Source organism: Elephas maximus, chromosome 20, assembly GCF_024166365.1.
Source record: "Elephas maximus indicus isolate mEleMax1 chromosome 20, mEleMax1 primary haplotype, whole genome shotgun sequence".
Classification (NCBI taxonomy): domain Eukaryota; kingdom Metazoa; phylum Chordata; class Mammalia; order Proboscidea; family Elephantidae; genus Elephas; species Elephas maximus.
In genome coordinates this window covers 3,539,159-3,553,894 of record NC_064838.1, presented here as the reverse complement: position 1 = coordinate 3,553,894, position 14,736 = coordinate 3,539,159, and the positions used below count along the sequence as shown (strand labels likewise).

The 14,736-nt window shown below is 39.7% G+C and overlaps 1 protein-coding gene across 9 annotated transcripts in view; it reads right to left on the bottom strand.

The window, feature by feature from the left end:
- The window catches only part of LMBR1 (limb development membrane protein 1), a 252,588-nt gene that overhangs the window by 45,625 nt on the left and 192,227 nt on the right, over positions 1 to 14,736 (bottom strand). For all 9 annotated transcript variants that reach the window (XM_049862905.1, XM_049862906.1, XM_049862908.1 and 6 more), the window contains one exon: positions 3,873 to 3,953. In XM_049862905.1, the coding sequence (XP_049718862.1) occupies positions 3,873 to 3,953 (81 nt within the window). The remainder of the gene's footprint in view (positions 1 to 3,872; positions 3,954 to 14,736) is intronic.

Below are 14,736 nucleotides of genomic sequence, written 5' to 3'. Positions count from 1 at the left end.
GGACACAAGGCGATTACAAGCCCAAGAGACAGAAAGGGCCACATGAACCAAAGACTACATGAACCTGAGACCGGAAGAACTAGATGATACCTGGCTACAACCGATGACTGCCCTGACAGGGAACACAACAGAGAACCCCTGAGGGAACAGGAGAGCAGTGGGATGCAGACCCCAAATTCTCGTAAAAAGACCAGACTTAATGGTCTGACTGAGACTAGAAGGACCATGGTGGTCATGGCCCCCAGACCTTCTGTTGGCCCAGGACAGGAACCATTCCCAAAGCCAACTCTTCAGACAGGGATTGCACTGGACAATGGGTTGGAGAGGGATGCTGGTGAGGAGTGAGCTTCTTGGATCAGGTGGACACTTGAGACTATGTTTGCATCTCCTGCCTGGAGGGGAGATGAGAGGGTGGAGGGTGTGAGGAGCTGGCGAAATGGACACGAAAAAAGAGAGTGGAAGTAGACAGTAGGCTGTATCATTAGGGGGAGAGTAACTGGGAGTGTGTAGCAAGGTGAATATGGGTTTTTGAGTGAGAGACTGATTTGATTTGTGAACTTTCACTTAAAGCACAACAAAAATTATAAAAAAAAAAAGGAAATATCATCTAGAGCTTCTAAATTTTGTATAAAAAATGTCTGGTATTCAATCCCAAATTTCCAGGAGACAGGACAAAGAAGAAAAAAAAAAGAAACACACACACAGTTGATCCAGATATTGGACTTACCAGAAAGAGAACCTGAAATAACTGATTAATATATCCAACATAATAAGTGACAATACAATGAATTTCAAAAGGGAATGTGAATCTATAAAAAAGAATGAAAAGGAAATTGTAAAATTAAAGTTTCACTAATTACAGTTAAGAATTCAATAGATAGTTTTGACCACAATTACGATGTACCTAAAAAGACAGTGAAATGGCATAGAGATCACTAGAAAATATCACAGACCAAAGCATGGAAATAAAAAAAGGGAGGGAAAATACAGAAAAGAATGAGTGAAAAGGTCTAGCATATGTATAACTGGAGTCAGAAGGAAAAAAAGAGAATGAGACAGAGGCAATATTTGATGAGATAATGACCAAGAATTTTCCCCAAAGGACGGGAGACATCAAGCCGACAGACTTAAGAAGCACCACAGATCTCAAGAAGGATAAATACAAAGAAAATCAAACCTCTGCACATCAGAGCAAAACTGTTAAACAAAGACAAAAAGAAAATCTGAAAAGCCCTTCAAAAGGACAATAAAATGACTTTTAATCAGAAACGAGAAGACACTGAAATCACATCTTCAGTGTTGAAACAAAACAATCACCACAGAAAAATTTCAATCAGTAAAGGCAACTGTGAAGGCAAAATAAAAATGTTTTCAGATAAATGAACAAAAACTGAGAGAATTCATTGCCAGCAAATGGGCACTAAATGAAATACTACTACTGTTAGATGCCGTCGAGTGGATTCCAACTCATGGTGACTCCATGTGAGCAGAGCAGAACTGTTCTATAGAGTTTTCAAGACATGTTTGGGGTCACCATGAGTTGGAATCCACTCAACAGCATCTTTCAGAAACACGTAGCCAGGTCTTACTTCTGAGGTGCCTCTGGCTGGGTTTGAACTGCCAACTTTTTGGTTAGTAGTCCAGCACTTAAGGGTGTTTTTCAAGCAGAAGTCAAGTGATCAACGGAAATATTAAAATCACGAGGAAAAGAGAACATCAACAAGAACAAATTTGTTGGAAAATCTAAGCAAATAGTGACTATACAGAACGATGATGATGATGATGGTGGTAGTGATACTGACTTCCTCATCTTGTGGGGTAAATAATGTAGATTTAAAATAAATTATAACAGTAACATAAAAGAGGGTAAATAAAGTTCAGGTAGTAGAAAAAAATAACTTATTTATATTGGACTCTGATAAGTAAAGGTGCATTTGTAGTCGCTAGGGTAGAAAAAAATAACTTATTTATATTAGACTCTGATAAGTAAAGGTGCATTTGTAGTCTCTAGGGTACAAATAAGAGGCTCTGGTGGTGCAATAGGTAAGCACTTGGCTACTACCTAAAAAGGCAGAGGTTGGAATCCACCAGCCACTCTGCAGGAGAAAAGCCCTGGTGATCTGCTCCTGTAAAGATTACAGCCTTTCCTATGGGGCGGTTTTACTCTGTCCTACAGGGGTGCTATGAGTCAAAATTGACTCAGCCGCATGCAGCAGCAGCAGCAGGGTGCGTAAGTAATATGTACAAATAGTAGAGAGAAAAACAGCATAATAAAAAAATTAATTAATCCAGAAGAACGCATGAAAGAGAAACAGAACACAGAACAGGTTGGACAAACAGTAAGATAGCAGTTATAAATCTATCAAATATAACTATTTAAAATAGAACTAATCCTCCAATTAAAAGTCTAAGATTATTCTATTAGATTTAATATGATTTATTATGTTGCTTATCAGAAATACATCCTAAATAAAAGGACACAGAAGGTTATAGCTAAAGAAAGCTGGTGCAGCTATAGTAAAATTAAACATGAAGGCAAGAAACATCCCTGTAAATAAACAGGGACAGTTCATGATAAAGAGTTATCAATAGTGATGATGGTGCACTTATAAATCTGTATACATCTAATAACAGATTCAAAACATATAAGGCAAAAATTGACAGAAACAAAAGAAGAACTAGACAACTCCACAATAGTCATGAAATACTTTAACACACCTCTCTCAATAACTAACATAAGCAGATAAAAAAAAACTGGTAATCTAACACTACGATTAACAAATCCGACCTAACTGACACACGCCCATGAGCGCACATCTGACAAAGAAAGGAGGGAGGGAGGAAGGAAGGAGTGGGAAGGGAGGGAGAGACAGAGAGAGAGAGATCTACACCTCAAAATGACATGACAGAAAACATAAATTTCAAGCGTACATGGAACATCTACCAAAATTGGCGATATGCTATGTCATAAAGCAATTCCAAACAAATTTAAAAGAACTGAAAGCATTTCAATTGTTCTCTGATCACAGTGGAATTAAAATAAAAAAATCAGTAACAAAAATATGACCAGAAAATACCCATATGTTTTGAAGTTAACCAATATATTTCTAAATAATACATGGGTCAAAAAAAAAAAAAAAATCAATGATTTTAGAAATAATTTTAAACTAAATTATAACAAAAATATAACACATTAAAACTTGGGAGGTTCATCTCAATTTTCTTTGAGGGAAACTCATACCAATAAATGCATAGGTTAAAAAGAAAGACATCTGAAAAACAATGAAAAAAGTATCCATCTCTAGAAATGAAAAAAAGCAGACTAAATCCAAAAAAGTAGAAGAAAGCACATAAGAGAAAAAATAAGAATTATAAACATACAGCAAAGAAAAATCAAAACCAAAAACTGTTGAGTTTATTAATAATTTCAGGCAAGAAGGGGAATAGCGTGATAACGAAAGAAAAGCTGAGAAAATATAAAGATGCTAGAACTAATGTCATTAAAACATTAAACCAATGCTAGTAGCTGTTACATGAAAAATAAAATAAAAATAAACCTGTTTATTTAAATCACTGGTTTTCTGCTATCAGCAGACGAATACATTCATAAGTGATAAAAATACACCATCAAGTAATCTTATTTTCTTTGAAGAGCCATTTTGTATATATATAAAACGAAGCAAACAAACGAATAAACTGATGCTCATCTTCTCTTCAAACTAAAAGACCATCTTTATTAACAACTTTGGACAGACTAGAAGCTCCTAATATAAACTAAGAAGCCTATCTTTTTTCTCATATTTTAGGCTACAGTAAAGTCTTTAATAAGAAACCAAGACTAACACAAAATTCACGAAAAAACTGTACCATACCTAGTTTTGTTTTCAGGTTCTTAACGTTTTCAAGTTCTTGTTCTAGCTTCCTTATATTGTATTCCACGGACGAAGACAACCCTGTCCAAAGCAAAAGTATTTTAGAAGTACAACAAGAGAACCCCCAACACTACAGAACCCCCAACACATTAAATTAAAATATAAAATAACATACTGCAAATCCTGATAATTAGTTATAAAAACCAAATGCTGCTGTGATTCACAAAAAAGTATACCCATTTCTTGAGCAGTAGAAATTTCAATGCATTTGCTGATTAAGCCTACAGTTTTTGTAGAAAGTTCTTACCTTTGTAAGGTTCTTCTTTGATCTATTAATTTTTTATTAAAAAATAGCATGTGTTATTTTAGAAAATTAAAGAAAATCAAGAAATTGCCTCTTTATGCTGAGTGAAATTAGTCAGTTTCAAAAGGCCAAATATTGTATGACTACTACTACTATAAGAACTCGAGAAATAGCTCAAACAGAGAAGAAAATATTCTTTGATGGTTACGGGGGGTGGGGGTGGGAGAGGGATATCCACTAATTAGGTAGTAGATAAGAACTACTTTAGGTGACAGGAAAGACAACACACAATACAGGAGAAGTCAGCACAGCTGGACTAAACCAAAAGCAAAGAAGTTTCCTGAATAAACTGAATGCTTCGAAGGCCAGCGTAGCAGGGGTGGGGGTTTGGGGACCATGGTTTCAGGGGACATCTAAGTCAATTGGCATAATAAAGTCTATTAAGAAAACATTTTGCATTCCACTTTGGAGAGTGGTGTCTGGGGTCTTAAACACTAGTAAGCGGCCATCTAAGATGCATCAATTGGTCTCAACCCACCTGGATCAAAGGAGAATGAAGAATACCAAGGACACAAGGCGATTACAAGCCCAAGAGACAGAAAGGGCCACATGAACCAAAGACTACATGAACCTGAGACCGGAAGAACTAGATGATACCCGGCTACAACCGATGACTGCCCTGACAGGGAACACAACAGAGAACCCCTGAGGGAGCAGGACAGCAGTGGGATATAGACCCCAAATTCTCGTAAAAAGACCAGACTTAATGGTCTGACTGAGACTAGAAGGACCATGGTGGTCATGGCCCCCAGACCTTCTGTTGGCCCAGGACAGGAACCATTCCCAAAGCCAACTCTTCAGACAGGGATTGCACTGGACAATGGGATGGATAGGGATGCTGGGGAGGAGTGAGCTTCTTGGATCAGGTGGTCACTTGAGACTATGTTGGCATCTCCTGTCTGGAGGGGAGATGAGAAGGTAGAGGGGGTTAGAAGCTGGCGAAATGGACATGAAAAGAGAAAGTGGAGGGAGGAAGCGGGTTGTCTCATTAGGGGGAGAGCAACTGGGAGGATGTAGCAAGGTGTACATAAGTTTTTGTGTGAGAGACTGACTAAAAAATTTAAAAAAAAAATTGCCTCTTCTTCATTCCACTCCCACCTCTCTAAGGCGACAACTGTTAACAACTTGGTTGATACTTCTATACCCTTCGAAGAAACAAATACATAAAAATAAATAATACATATAGTACATAATACATAAAAATAAATAATACATGGAGTGTTTTATTATATACTTTGTAAGAATGGGATCATATCATTTGATATCCATATGCCATTTGATTCCTTAGTTACTAATACATCCAAGTTGACAGGTACCTCTAACTCCTTAAGACATGAATACTATTCCATAGTATAGATGAACTACAATAATTTAATTCAGTATTAACTCCATTTATGAATGGAGCTTTTCTCAATTTGTTTGCCACTAAAAATAACGTTGCAATAAACATTCCTGTATGCACATTCAGTACATTCTGGTTCTATCATTTCTGTAGGACAGATTCCCAAAACTGGGACTGCTACGTCACAGGGTATGTGCACTTACAATTTTAAGGGATTATTTCCAGGATACTTCCCTAAAATACTGTAATAATTTACATTTCTACCAATATCTTTTGGAATCTAGTTTGAGGACTTAGCTGATAATAACAGATTCTTAGATAGGATACTGAAAACACAAAAGACAAAATAGATAAATAGGACCTTATCAAAATTAAAAATCTTTTGTTCACCCAAGGGCCTTATCAACAAACTGACAACCTACAGACTGGGAGAAAATTTGGGGGACCATATATCCAATAAGGGTTATATATCCAGAATATATAAAGAACTCTTACACATTAACAACAAAAAGACAAGCAACCCAATCAAAATGGGCAAAGGACTTGAACAGACATTTCACCAAAGAAGAAATACAAATGGCCAACAAGCACATGAAAAGGATGTTCAAATGTCATTAGTCATTAAAGAAATGCAAATCAAAACCACAATGAGAAACTAACATTCATTGGTGGTTACCAGGGATGGAATGGGGAGTGAAGGGGATTCACTCTCTAGATAGTAGGCACTTGTTACTTTTGGTGATGGGAAAGGTAACACCAAATGTGGGTTAAGTGTATACAGCTTGACCAAGATAAATGATGTCACTAAGAAATATATGAACCCCTGGTGCCACAGTGGTCAAGAGCCAGAGCTGCTAACCGAAAGGCTGCAGTTCGAATCACCAGCCGCTTCTCAGAAACCCTATGGGACAGTTCTACTCCATCCTCTAGGGTCACTATGAGTCAGAATCGACTTGACAGCAATGAGGTTTTTTTTTGGTATGCCAAGAATAAGGGATGTTTTCAGAAAATGCTAAAATATATACAAATTTGCAACAACACCCAAAAATATGCATGTTGTTACAAATATAGGTATGTATGCATATACGTGTGCACAGGTACGTGTATGTGTGTATATACACGTGCATGTGTAGGTGTATCTTTGGCATCTGTACATACGTGTGTGTGCTGCACATATATTCACATATATAAAAAAACATTGGAGCCCTGGTGGCTGCAATGGTTGAGAGCTTGGCTGCTAACCAAAAGGTCTGCGGTTCAAATCCACCTGTGCTTTGCAAGGGTTTCCCTTCACCACTGCCCTTCAGGAAGGTCCCAGAGAGGGGCTGTGGTGCTACCACTGTCCACTTTCACGTGGTGCCTGCATCTGTGAACTAGGCATGAGTTTTCTCTTCTTCAGTCAACTGATCACAAGGAACTCCCCATAAGGCCACAGATACAATGCCAAAGGTATATTGCTGGCCTTACCAGCTGAAGGCAAACTGCTTCCGGTAGTCCTTTGAAACAGGTATGGAGAAAAATGGATTGTCCAGATCAATAGCTGCACACCAGGTACCAGGTACCAGAAGGTGGGTTAATTTCCTCAAGCAATGAAACCACATCTGGAACAGCAGCTGCAATTGGAGTCACGGCCTGGTTAAGTTTCCAATAATCCACGATCATTCTCCAAGATCCATCTGCTTTCTGTACAAGCCAAATAGGCGAGTTGAATGGGGATGTGGTGGGAATCACCACCCCTGTATCCTTCAAGTTCTTGATGGTGGCAGTAATCTCAGCAATTACTCCAGAAATACAATATTGCTTTTGGTTTACCATTTTACTAGATAGGGGCTGTTCTAATGGTATCCACTTGGCTATTCCTACCATAATAGTCCTTACTCCACATATCAGGGACCCAATGTAGGGGTTCCATCAGCTGCTGAGTATATCTATTCCAATTATGCATTCTGGAACTGGGAAATCACTATAGGATGGGTTCAGGGATCCACTGGACCTACTGTGAAATGTACATGAGCTAAGACTCCATTAATAACCTGACCTCCATATGCCCCCACTCTGACTCATGGGCCATGGTGACGTTTTGGGTTTCCTGGAATTAAGGGTCAGTTTCAGAGCCAGTATCTAGAAATCCCGGAAAAATCTGATTATTTCCTTTTCCCCAGTGAACAGTCACACTCGTAAAAGGCCACACAGACCCCTTTGGAGAAGGCTGGGAGACAGATTGACAGTGTAAGTTTCTGGCAGTATATTGGAGTCCTTCCTCAAGGGGACGAAGCCTTTCCTTCAATCAAGGGGTTGTGGGTCTATAAACTCGCTCAAGGCAGGAATTGATTGAGGGGCCATGACTCTGTATTCTGGCAATTTGAGTTAGACTGCTCTTTACTTGACCTAGAATTCTTCCACTTGTACAGATCAAGTAAATATTTAGTAAATTTCCCCACCACTAAGTAGCCAATGCACTAAGTCCATACAAGTCAGATTATTCTGATTACTGCTTTGACTCTGCTGTTCATTACAGCAACTACACGTACTTTGTGGATTGAGCACTACCACCTGGCCCCTACCACCAGACAATCCAAAAAGTCCCGTTGTAGTTAGGTGTCTTAATTCAGTTAGGGCAGTCCCATTGTCAAACCTGACTCACATAAAGTAGCAATCACAGCAGTTTTCAAGGACGCTGGGGCTCACTTAAAAAGTCTGTTCCTCATCGTTGTGGTAATAGGTGTGTCCTCTGGATGCTCCATGTGTGGGTCCGTGGGTCTAACCTGATAAATCCCAAGATTGACAGGCAGGATGGTAGGTAAGCTAGTAGCTCAAGTCCCAAGAACCAGAGGTTAGATGAACAGGAGCCCGGTGCAGGATCCAGGGCAAGCAAAAGCCCACAAGCCTTGCCAGACAGTCTGGTCCACCTACACTGGATGCAGGCCACACCTGCAAGGAAACTCCCTTTCAACTGTCTGGCTACTCACAGCAGATCCCATCATGGAGGTGATCACATTATATTAAATCTCATCATGGAAGTGATCACTTCATCACAGGACTACTACACTACATCAAAACTGCCAAGCCACTGAGAACCATGGCCCAGCCAAGGGGACACACAGCCTTAACCATCACCACATCCATCACACATGCAAAATACATTCACTCCATTATAAGGCCCCCAAAAATCTAAACCATTACAGCATCAAGTTAAGTTCAAAATCTCCTCTAGGTCTCATCAGTTCCAAAGTCCCAGGTTTCATCATCTAAATCATCTAAGAGGCTCTGAGGATAATCCATACCGGAGAAAATTTTCTCTCCACCTGTGGACTTTTGAAGCTAGAAAAAAAATTATCTGATCCCAAACAACAACAATGGGACAGGTATAGGATCATGATTATGGACATTCCCACTCAAAAAAGGGATAAATGGAAAGGAAAAAGGGAGTCACTGGTCCCAAGAAATTTTAAAATCTAACCAGGCAAACTCATTAAGTTTCAAGGCCTAGGAATAATCTTCTGTGGCAAAAGGCTCCAACCTTCGGGCTTTTGGCTCCACACTCAGAATCACCCTTCCTTTTTCATGAAGGGTACCACATGTTTGAAGCTGAGTAGTTTTGTAAGAATAATAGTGAATATACCACAGACTGCCAGAAGAATGAACAAATCTGTCTTGAAAGAAGTACAGCCAGACTGGTCCTTAGAAGCAAGGATGGCAAGACTTCATTTCACATACTTTGGACATGTTATCAGGAGGGATCAGCTCCTGGAGAAGGACATCATCCTTTGTAAAGGAGCGGGTCAGCGAAAAAGAGGAAGACCCTCAATGAGACAGACTGACACAGTGGCTGCAACAACGGGCTCAACCATAACAACGACAGTGAGGATGGCACATTACCAGGCAGTATTTTGTTCTGTTGTACGTAGGGTCGGTATGAGTCAAAATCGACTCAGTGGTACCTAACAACACAGTTTTATAAGTCCGTTTCCTATCCACAGAATTTGGGAGTCCTACAGCCTTCTTTCATTTCATCTTTTCTCTGGCTCTTTCAATACAAGCTGGCAGTGTTTTTGCTGGAATAATATTCTCAAAAACCTAGCATGTCTCTCTAGCAGAGAAGAGGCTCCTTTGCAGATTATCTAGATAATCCCATCTCTATTTCTGGCTTCTGCTTAGATGGCTGAGTCACACACCTAATCTCTTTAAAGAGTCATCTGTTATTGAATACTCTGACCTTTTGATCCTTCCAAGGCATTAGGAAAAAGGCTGCCCAACCGTATCCTTGACTTTCTCTCCAGAGTACACTTTCCTGACACTGATCTTCTCTCTTTAGCATCTTCTATAGTCTGGATAGGCTGAAAATGTCCCAAAATGATCAACGCCTGGTTCCTTTTTGCTTAACGGTTCTCTCAATCCATCTCTTTCCTCTTGCATTGTAATATTCTATACTAAGCAGCAAGAAGAAACTTGGCCACACCTTCAACACATTGCTTGGAAGTCTTTAATATAGGTTTACTTCCTTATGATCCCTCGTCAGCAGAGTCTTTAAAATCCATATTTCTACTGACAGTCTGTTCAAGGCAATCTAGGCTTTTTCATTATGCTCCTCAAGAATTTTCCACCCTCTACTCATTGCCCAATTCCAAAGCCATTTGCACATATTTGGGCATTTGTTACAGCAGCACCACACTTACAGGTACTGAAATCTATATAAAAAAAAAAAAAAAAAAACCCAGTGCCGTCGCATCGATTCTCTATGTTAGTTTCCTATTATTGCTGTAACAAATTATCACAAACAAGTGGCTCAAACCCCTCGAAAGTCAGAAGTCCTAAAATGAAGGTGTCAGCAAGTCTGTGTTTCTTCGTAGACTCTAGAAGGGAATGAGTTACCATACCTTTTCTAGCATCTAGAGGCCACCTGTATCCCTTTCTTGGGTCACTGCAACCTCTGCTTCTATTGTCACATCTCCTCCTCTTATTCATCTGTTTCTCTCTTTTACTTATAACAACCCTTGTGATTGCACTGGGCCTGCCAGAGAGCACCGGATAGCCCATCTTAAGATCTTTCATGTAATCACGCCTGCAAAGTCCCTTTGCCCTTTTAAGATAACACATTCACAAGTTTTGGAGATGATGACATGGACATCCTTGGGGGACCATTATTCTGTCTACCGCAAGGACAACTATTCTCATCTTTTGTTTCTCTATTCAATTAATTTTTTTTTTCTAGTTTTTCTGCTGTATTATAACTCTTTGAAAGTTTCTACTTCCGGAAAAAAAAAAAAAAAAGGTAGGTACAAATTCTTATTTGTCTCTCCCACTAATTTTAAAATCACTGGTAGCAATTGTTCCGGATGTTCATCACGGTCTTCTTCACTCAATCCTAAGTGAATGTTCACTTTATCGGCTGCTCTTGTTCCTCTCACACATAATCAAGTCAGACATTCTCTCAAACAGTGACAAACCAGCTAGTGTTGGAAGGCCTAGCAATTTCTGTCCTTGTGGACTAAGAATGAAGTGGACAGAAAAACTGCTTCAGGAAGAAGAACTTTACTGCTTCAGGGTCTTTCTAGGTACAAGTAGGACTCCTTTCTCAAAGGGAGAGATTTAAAGGAGGATTCAGCCCAGCAATGCAAGGTCAGCAGGATCAGGCAAACTCTTGCACCAAGGAGGCAAAAAACAAAAAAACCCAGTGTCATCGAGTCAATTCCAACTCATGGCAAAGGCAGTCCGATTAAGGGACTTCAAAACAAAAAACCAAAACTAATTGCTGTCAAGTCGATTCCAACTCGCACTTGGCTGATAACCAAAAGGTTGGCAGTTCAAACTCACCAACCACTCCGCAGGAGAAGGATGTGGCAGTCTGCTTCCGTTAAGAATATAGCCATAGAAGCCCTATAAGGCAGTTCTACTCTGTCCTAGAGGGTCACTATGAGTATGAAGGACTTCAGAGGCCTTTTATTCCAGTCTCCTTGGGGAATCACCAAACTCCAGTCTTGACCCAGATTTCTACAACAGTTAATCCCCCTCTCTGCATCTCCTCTCCTGGTTCTGTCCATCACTAAAGAGAGAGAAAACCAATACCCTCTTCTCTTGGAGAACCTGGGGTCTCAAATGCACTGAAATGCTATATAGTATTTTCAGATCTCCTAAGCGTAATTATTTCACTTGTCAATATATATTTGATACTTATGAGAGCAGAGGTAGTAGAGAGATATTCAGGTACTAAATCTACTAAAATTTGGCTACGAGTTTAGTTTTGAATTTCTGGCAGCTGAAACAAAAAGGGAAACTATCAAGTTACCTAATTGGTGGACATTTCCATAAAATGAGGAAATTTACAGTTAGATGGCACAGCATTATGAGATTTTCAAGTGTCTTTGAAATCGAACCTTTAAAACTACTTAACAGACTTAGTGGTAATGGTATTTTACTTTTTATCTCAATTCTTTAAAAACTATATGATGTGTATCTATAGTTCACGCTCATTTAACATGTATATCTGATTAATTTTTTTTATCTAATTAGAAAAACAATTCCAAGCTACATTTCTTTCCTCATACTTCTAAAGAAGCATTATTCCAGCAAACAGTTCAATGCTAGAAAAAACATGATCTGATGAGTATTCAGAATTCTGAGAAAGAACAGGTTTTGGAATAGATACTATTCTCGCTGCCAGTTCGAAATTAAGTGAAAAGACAAAATTTTTTTTAATGTCATACTTTGCGGATATGATTTCTATAAAGCACATTATAAATGTCTAGGCCACTCACTACATGATTTTTTCAAAAGAAAATAAAGTGATATTTCTGAAACGCTGTGTGTTTTTACTTTTACGTGACACAATGCTAGGCACACAGTAAACACGTTGCCATTGAGTCAATTCCAACTCACAGCAACCCTACAGGCACACAACAAGTAATTAAATATTGACTGGCTTGAGCCCTACTGCAGCAGAGGCTAAAAGCACTTGGCTGCCAACGAAAAGGGTGGTGGTTCAAACCCACCAGCCGCTCTGTGGGAGAAAGATGGAGCAGTCTGCTTCTGTAAAGATTTACAGCTTTGCAGCTCCAATGGGGCAGTTCCACCCTGTCCTGTAGGGTTACTATGAGTCGGAATCGACTTGACGTCGGTGGCTCAGGTTCTTCTGGTTTGACTCGTTTACAAAAATCAACAATACATCCCTATAACTGTTCTCAGATGAATCATACTTTTACTAGATGGCTAGATTCATCTGAAATAACACATAAAATTCAAAGACATTACCATCCTTTATTATGTAGTAACATCCCATTACCTAAGTACGATTTTGAGAATTTTTCATTATAAATGATCAGAAGGAAGAGATGGCTACCATAAAGAACCGTGATACACTGCAAACAAATGCTGGAATGTTGCGTGCATTTAAGTTGCACCAAAAAAAAAATCATTAAACTATCCTGAAGAACTGTATAATCATTATTTTAAAATGAATCTACAATGTTGAATGTCAGCATTGTCTAGTCAATAAGTCAAATTGGTAGACAAAACCTGTTTGGACTAGTCATGAAAAATAAAAAGGGTTTCTCCAAGAAAACCACAAAGCAGCTCATTTAAGGTCAATTTAACGGTATTATTCTGTTTTTCTTCCATCCCCGACAGAAGATTTCACTACCTCAAAGGAAACTGTAAGAGTATCTATTTGCATTCCCCTAGGTGATTGGCAGTTCAACACCAATTAGTTCAAAATTACACTGTAACTAGCATGCAATAAAAACAACACCTTTCATCTTTCTTACACAGGTAAGCACACCTTCAGAGCCAATAACTTTGATCAAATAAGTATTTTTGATCCTGCCCCACCCGTCTCTTTGGATTCAGGAAAACTAATAGCTGAAGGCAATTTTTCCCAGCTTTATTCTTAAGCTGAAAAACTAGTGTGGTATTGAAAATATTTTGCTTCCAAGATAACAGAATTTCCCAAAGTCTAGTAGCATTTCTTCAATAAACACACTGCTCTTATACCTTTTCTTAACATATAAGACAGTCTTAAGTGATATTCATACATGAAAGAAAATAAATTATTTAAACTATATAACGTGGTACTTTTAAAAACAAATACATCCATTCCTCACTTATGGACACGATTAGGTTTCAAAGTCCAGGTTGTTATGTGAAAATCGGGTATGTGAAAATGGACGATCTTTTTTTTCTTCCTGTTTTCAGACCATCAATTTGTCAGATTTTTTTTTTTTTTTAGAAAATATGATCACAGAACTAATATATCAGCTAAAATTTGCTGATGTGCTCATCACTGCAACAAGCCCAGTTATAGATTATTCCTCTACAGAGGAAGCTTGGAGGAGACAAAGCTGGATGAAGCCAGACTGCGTGTCTGGAGGGCTCACAACTACTAATCACTTCACCTTCCTCCTGTGCTGGACTGGAGCTTCCCAGGCAGACACCTTCCTCCTGTGCTGGACTGGAGTCTTCCAGGCAGAGCCACCTCCAGCGGTCCAGTCCAGTCCCACCCCTGCAAGCCCTGCATTCACAATCCCAGAGCCTGCTCTGCTCTCTGGACCTGGCGAGTCACCAAGGCTCAGGGCTTCTTGCGAGGGCCCTGGGAACCTGGCGGAGCACCCGGTCCCACTGAGGCAGAGGCTTCAGGTCCTGTTCGGTTCACTTTGGGATATCACTAAACTTGCATGCATTTCTTCCAAACACCCTCTCTGATGCCTCTTTCTTTCCTCCTTTCCCACCCCAGCAATTTTGAGCTGCAGGGCCTCAAGCCACATAGGAGCTGGGAACTCAGAACATGCCCCTGCTGGCTGGGTCCCGCCTGCGTGTCCACCCAGAGGCTGTGGCCACAAAGGAGGCTGGCCCCATGCATTAGCTGGATGAAGAGGCCCCGCCGACAGGTGGGAGCAGACTGCACAGGGCAGCGTGGCTCACCTTCCTGGGGGGACACCCAGAGACCCTCCCTCAAGGGAGAAGACGCTTCACAGCCAATGCTGCCATTCCCACCACCTCATTAACACACAAAATAGTAGGACAGTAGATTTTTTACTATTGTCATAAATGCAAAATGTCGGATAATGAACGTTGATAAGTGAGGAGCAGGTATATAATTCTAAAAAACCCAGTGCCTAGATATATAAAAACCGAAAACCAAACCCAGTACCGTTGAGTCAATTCCG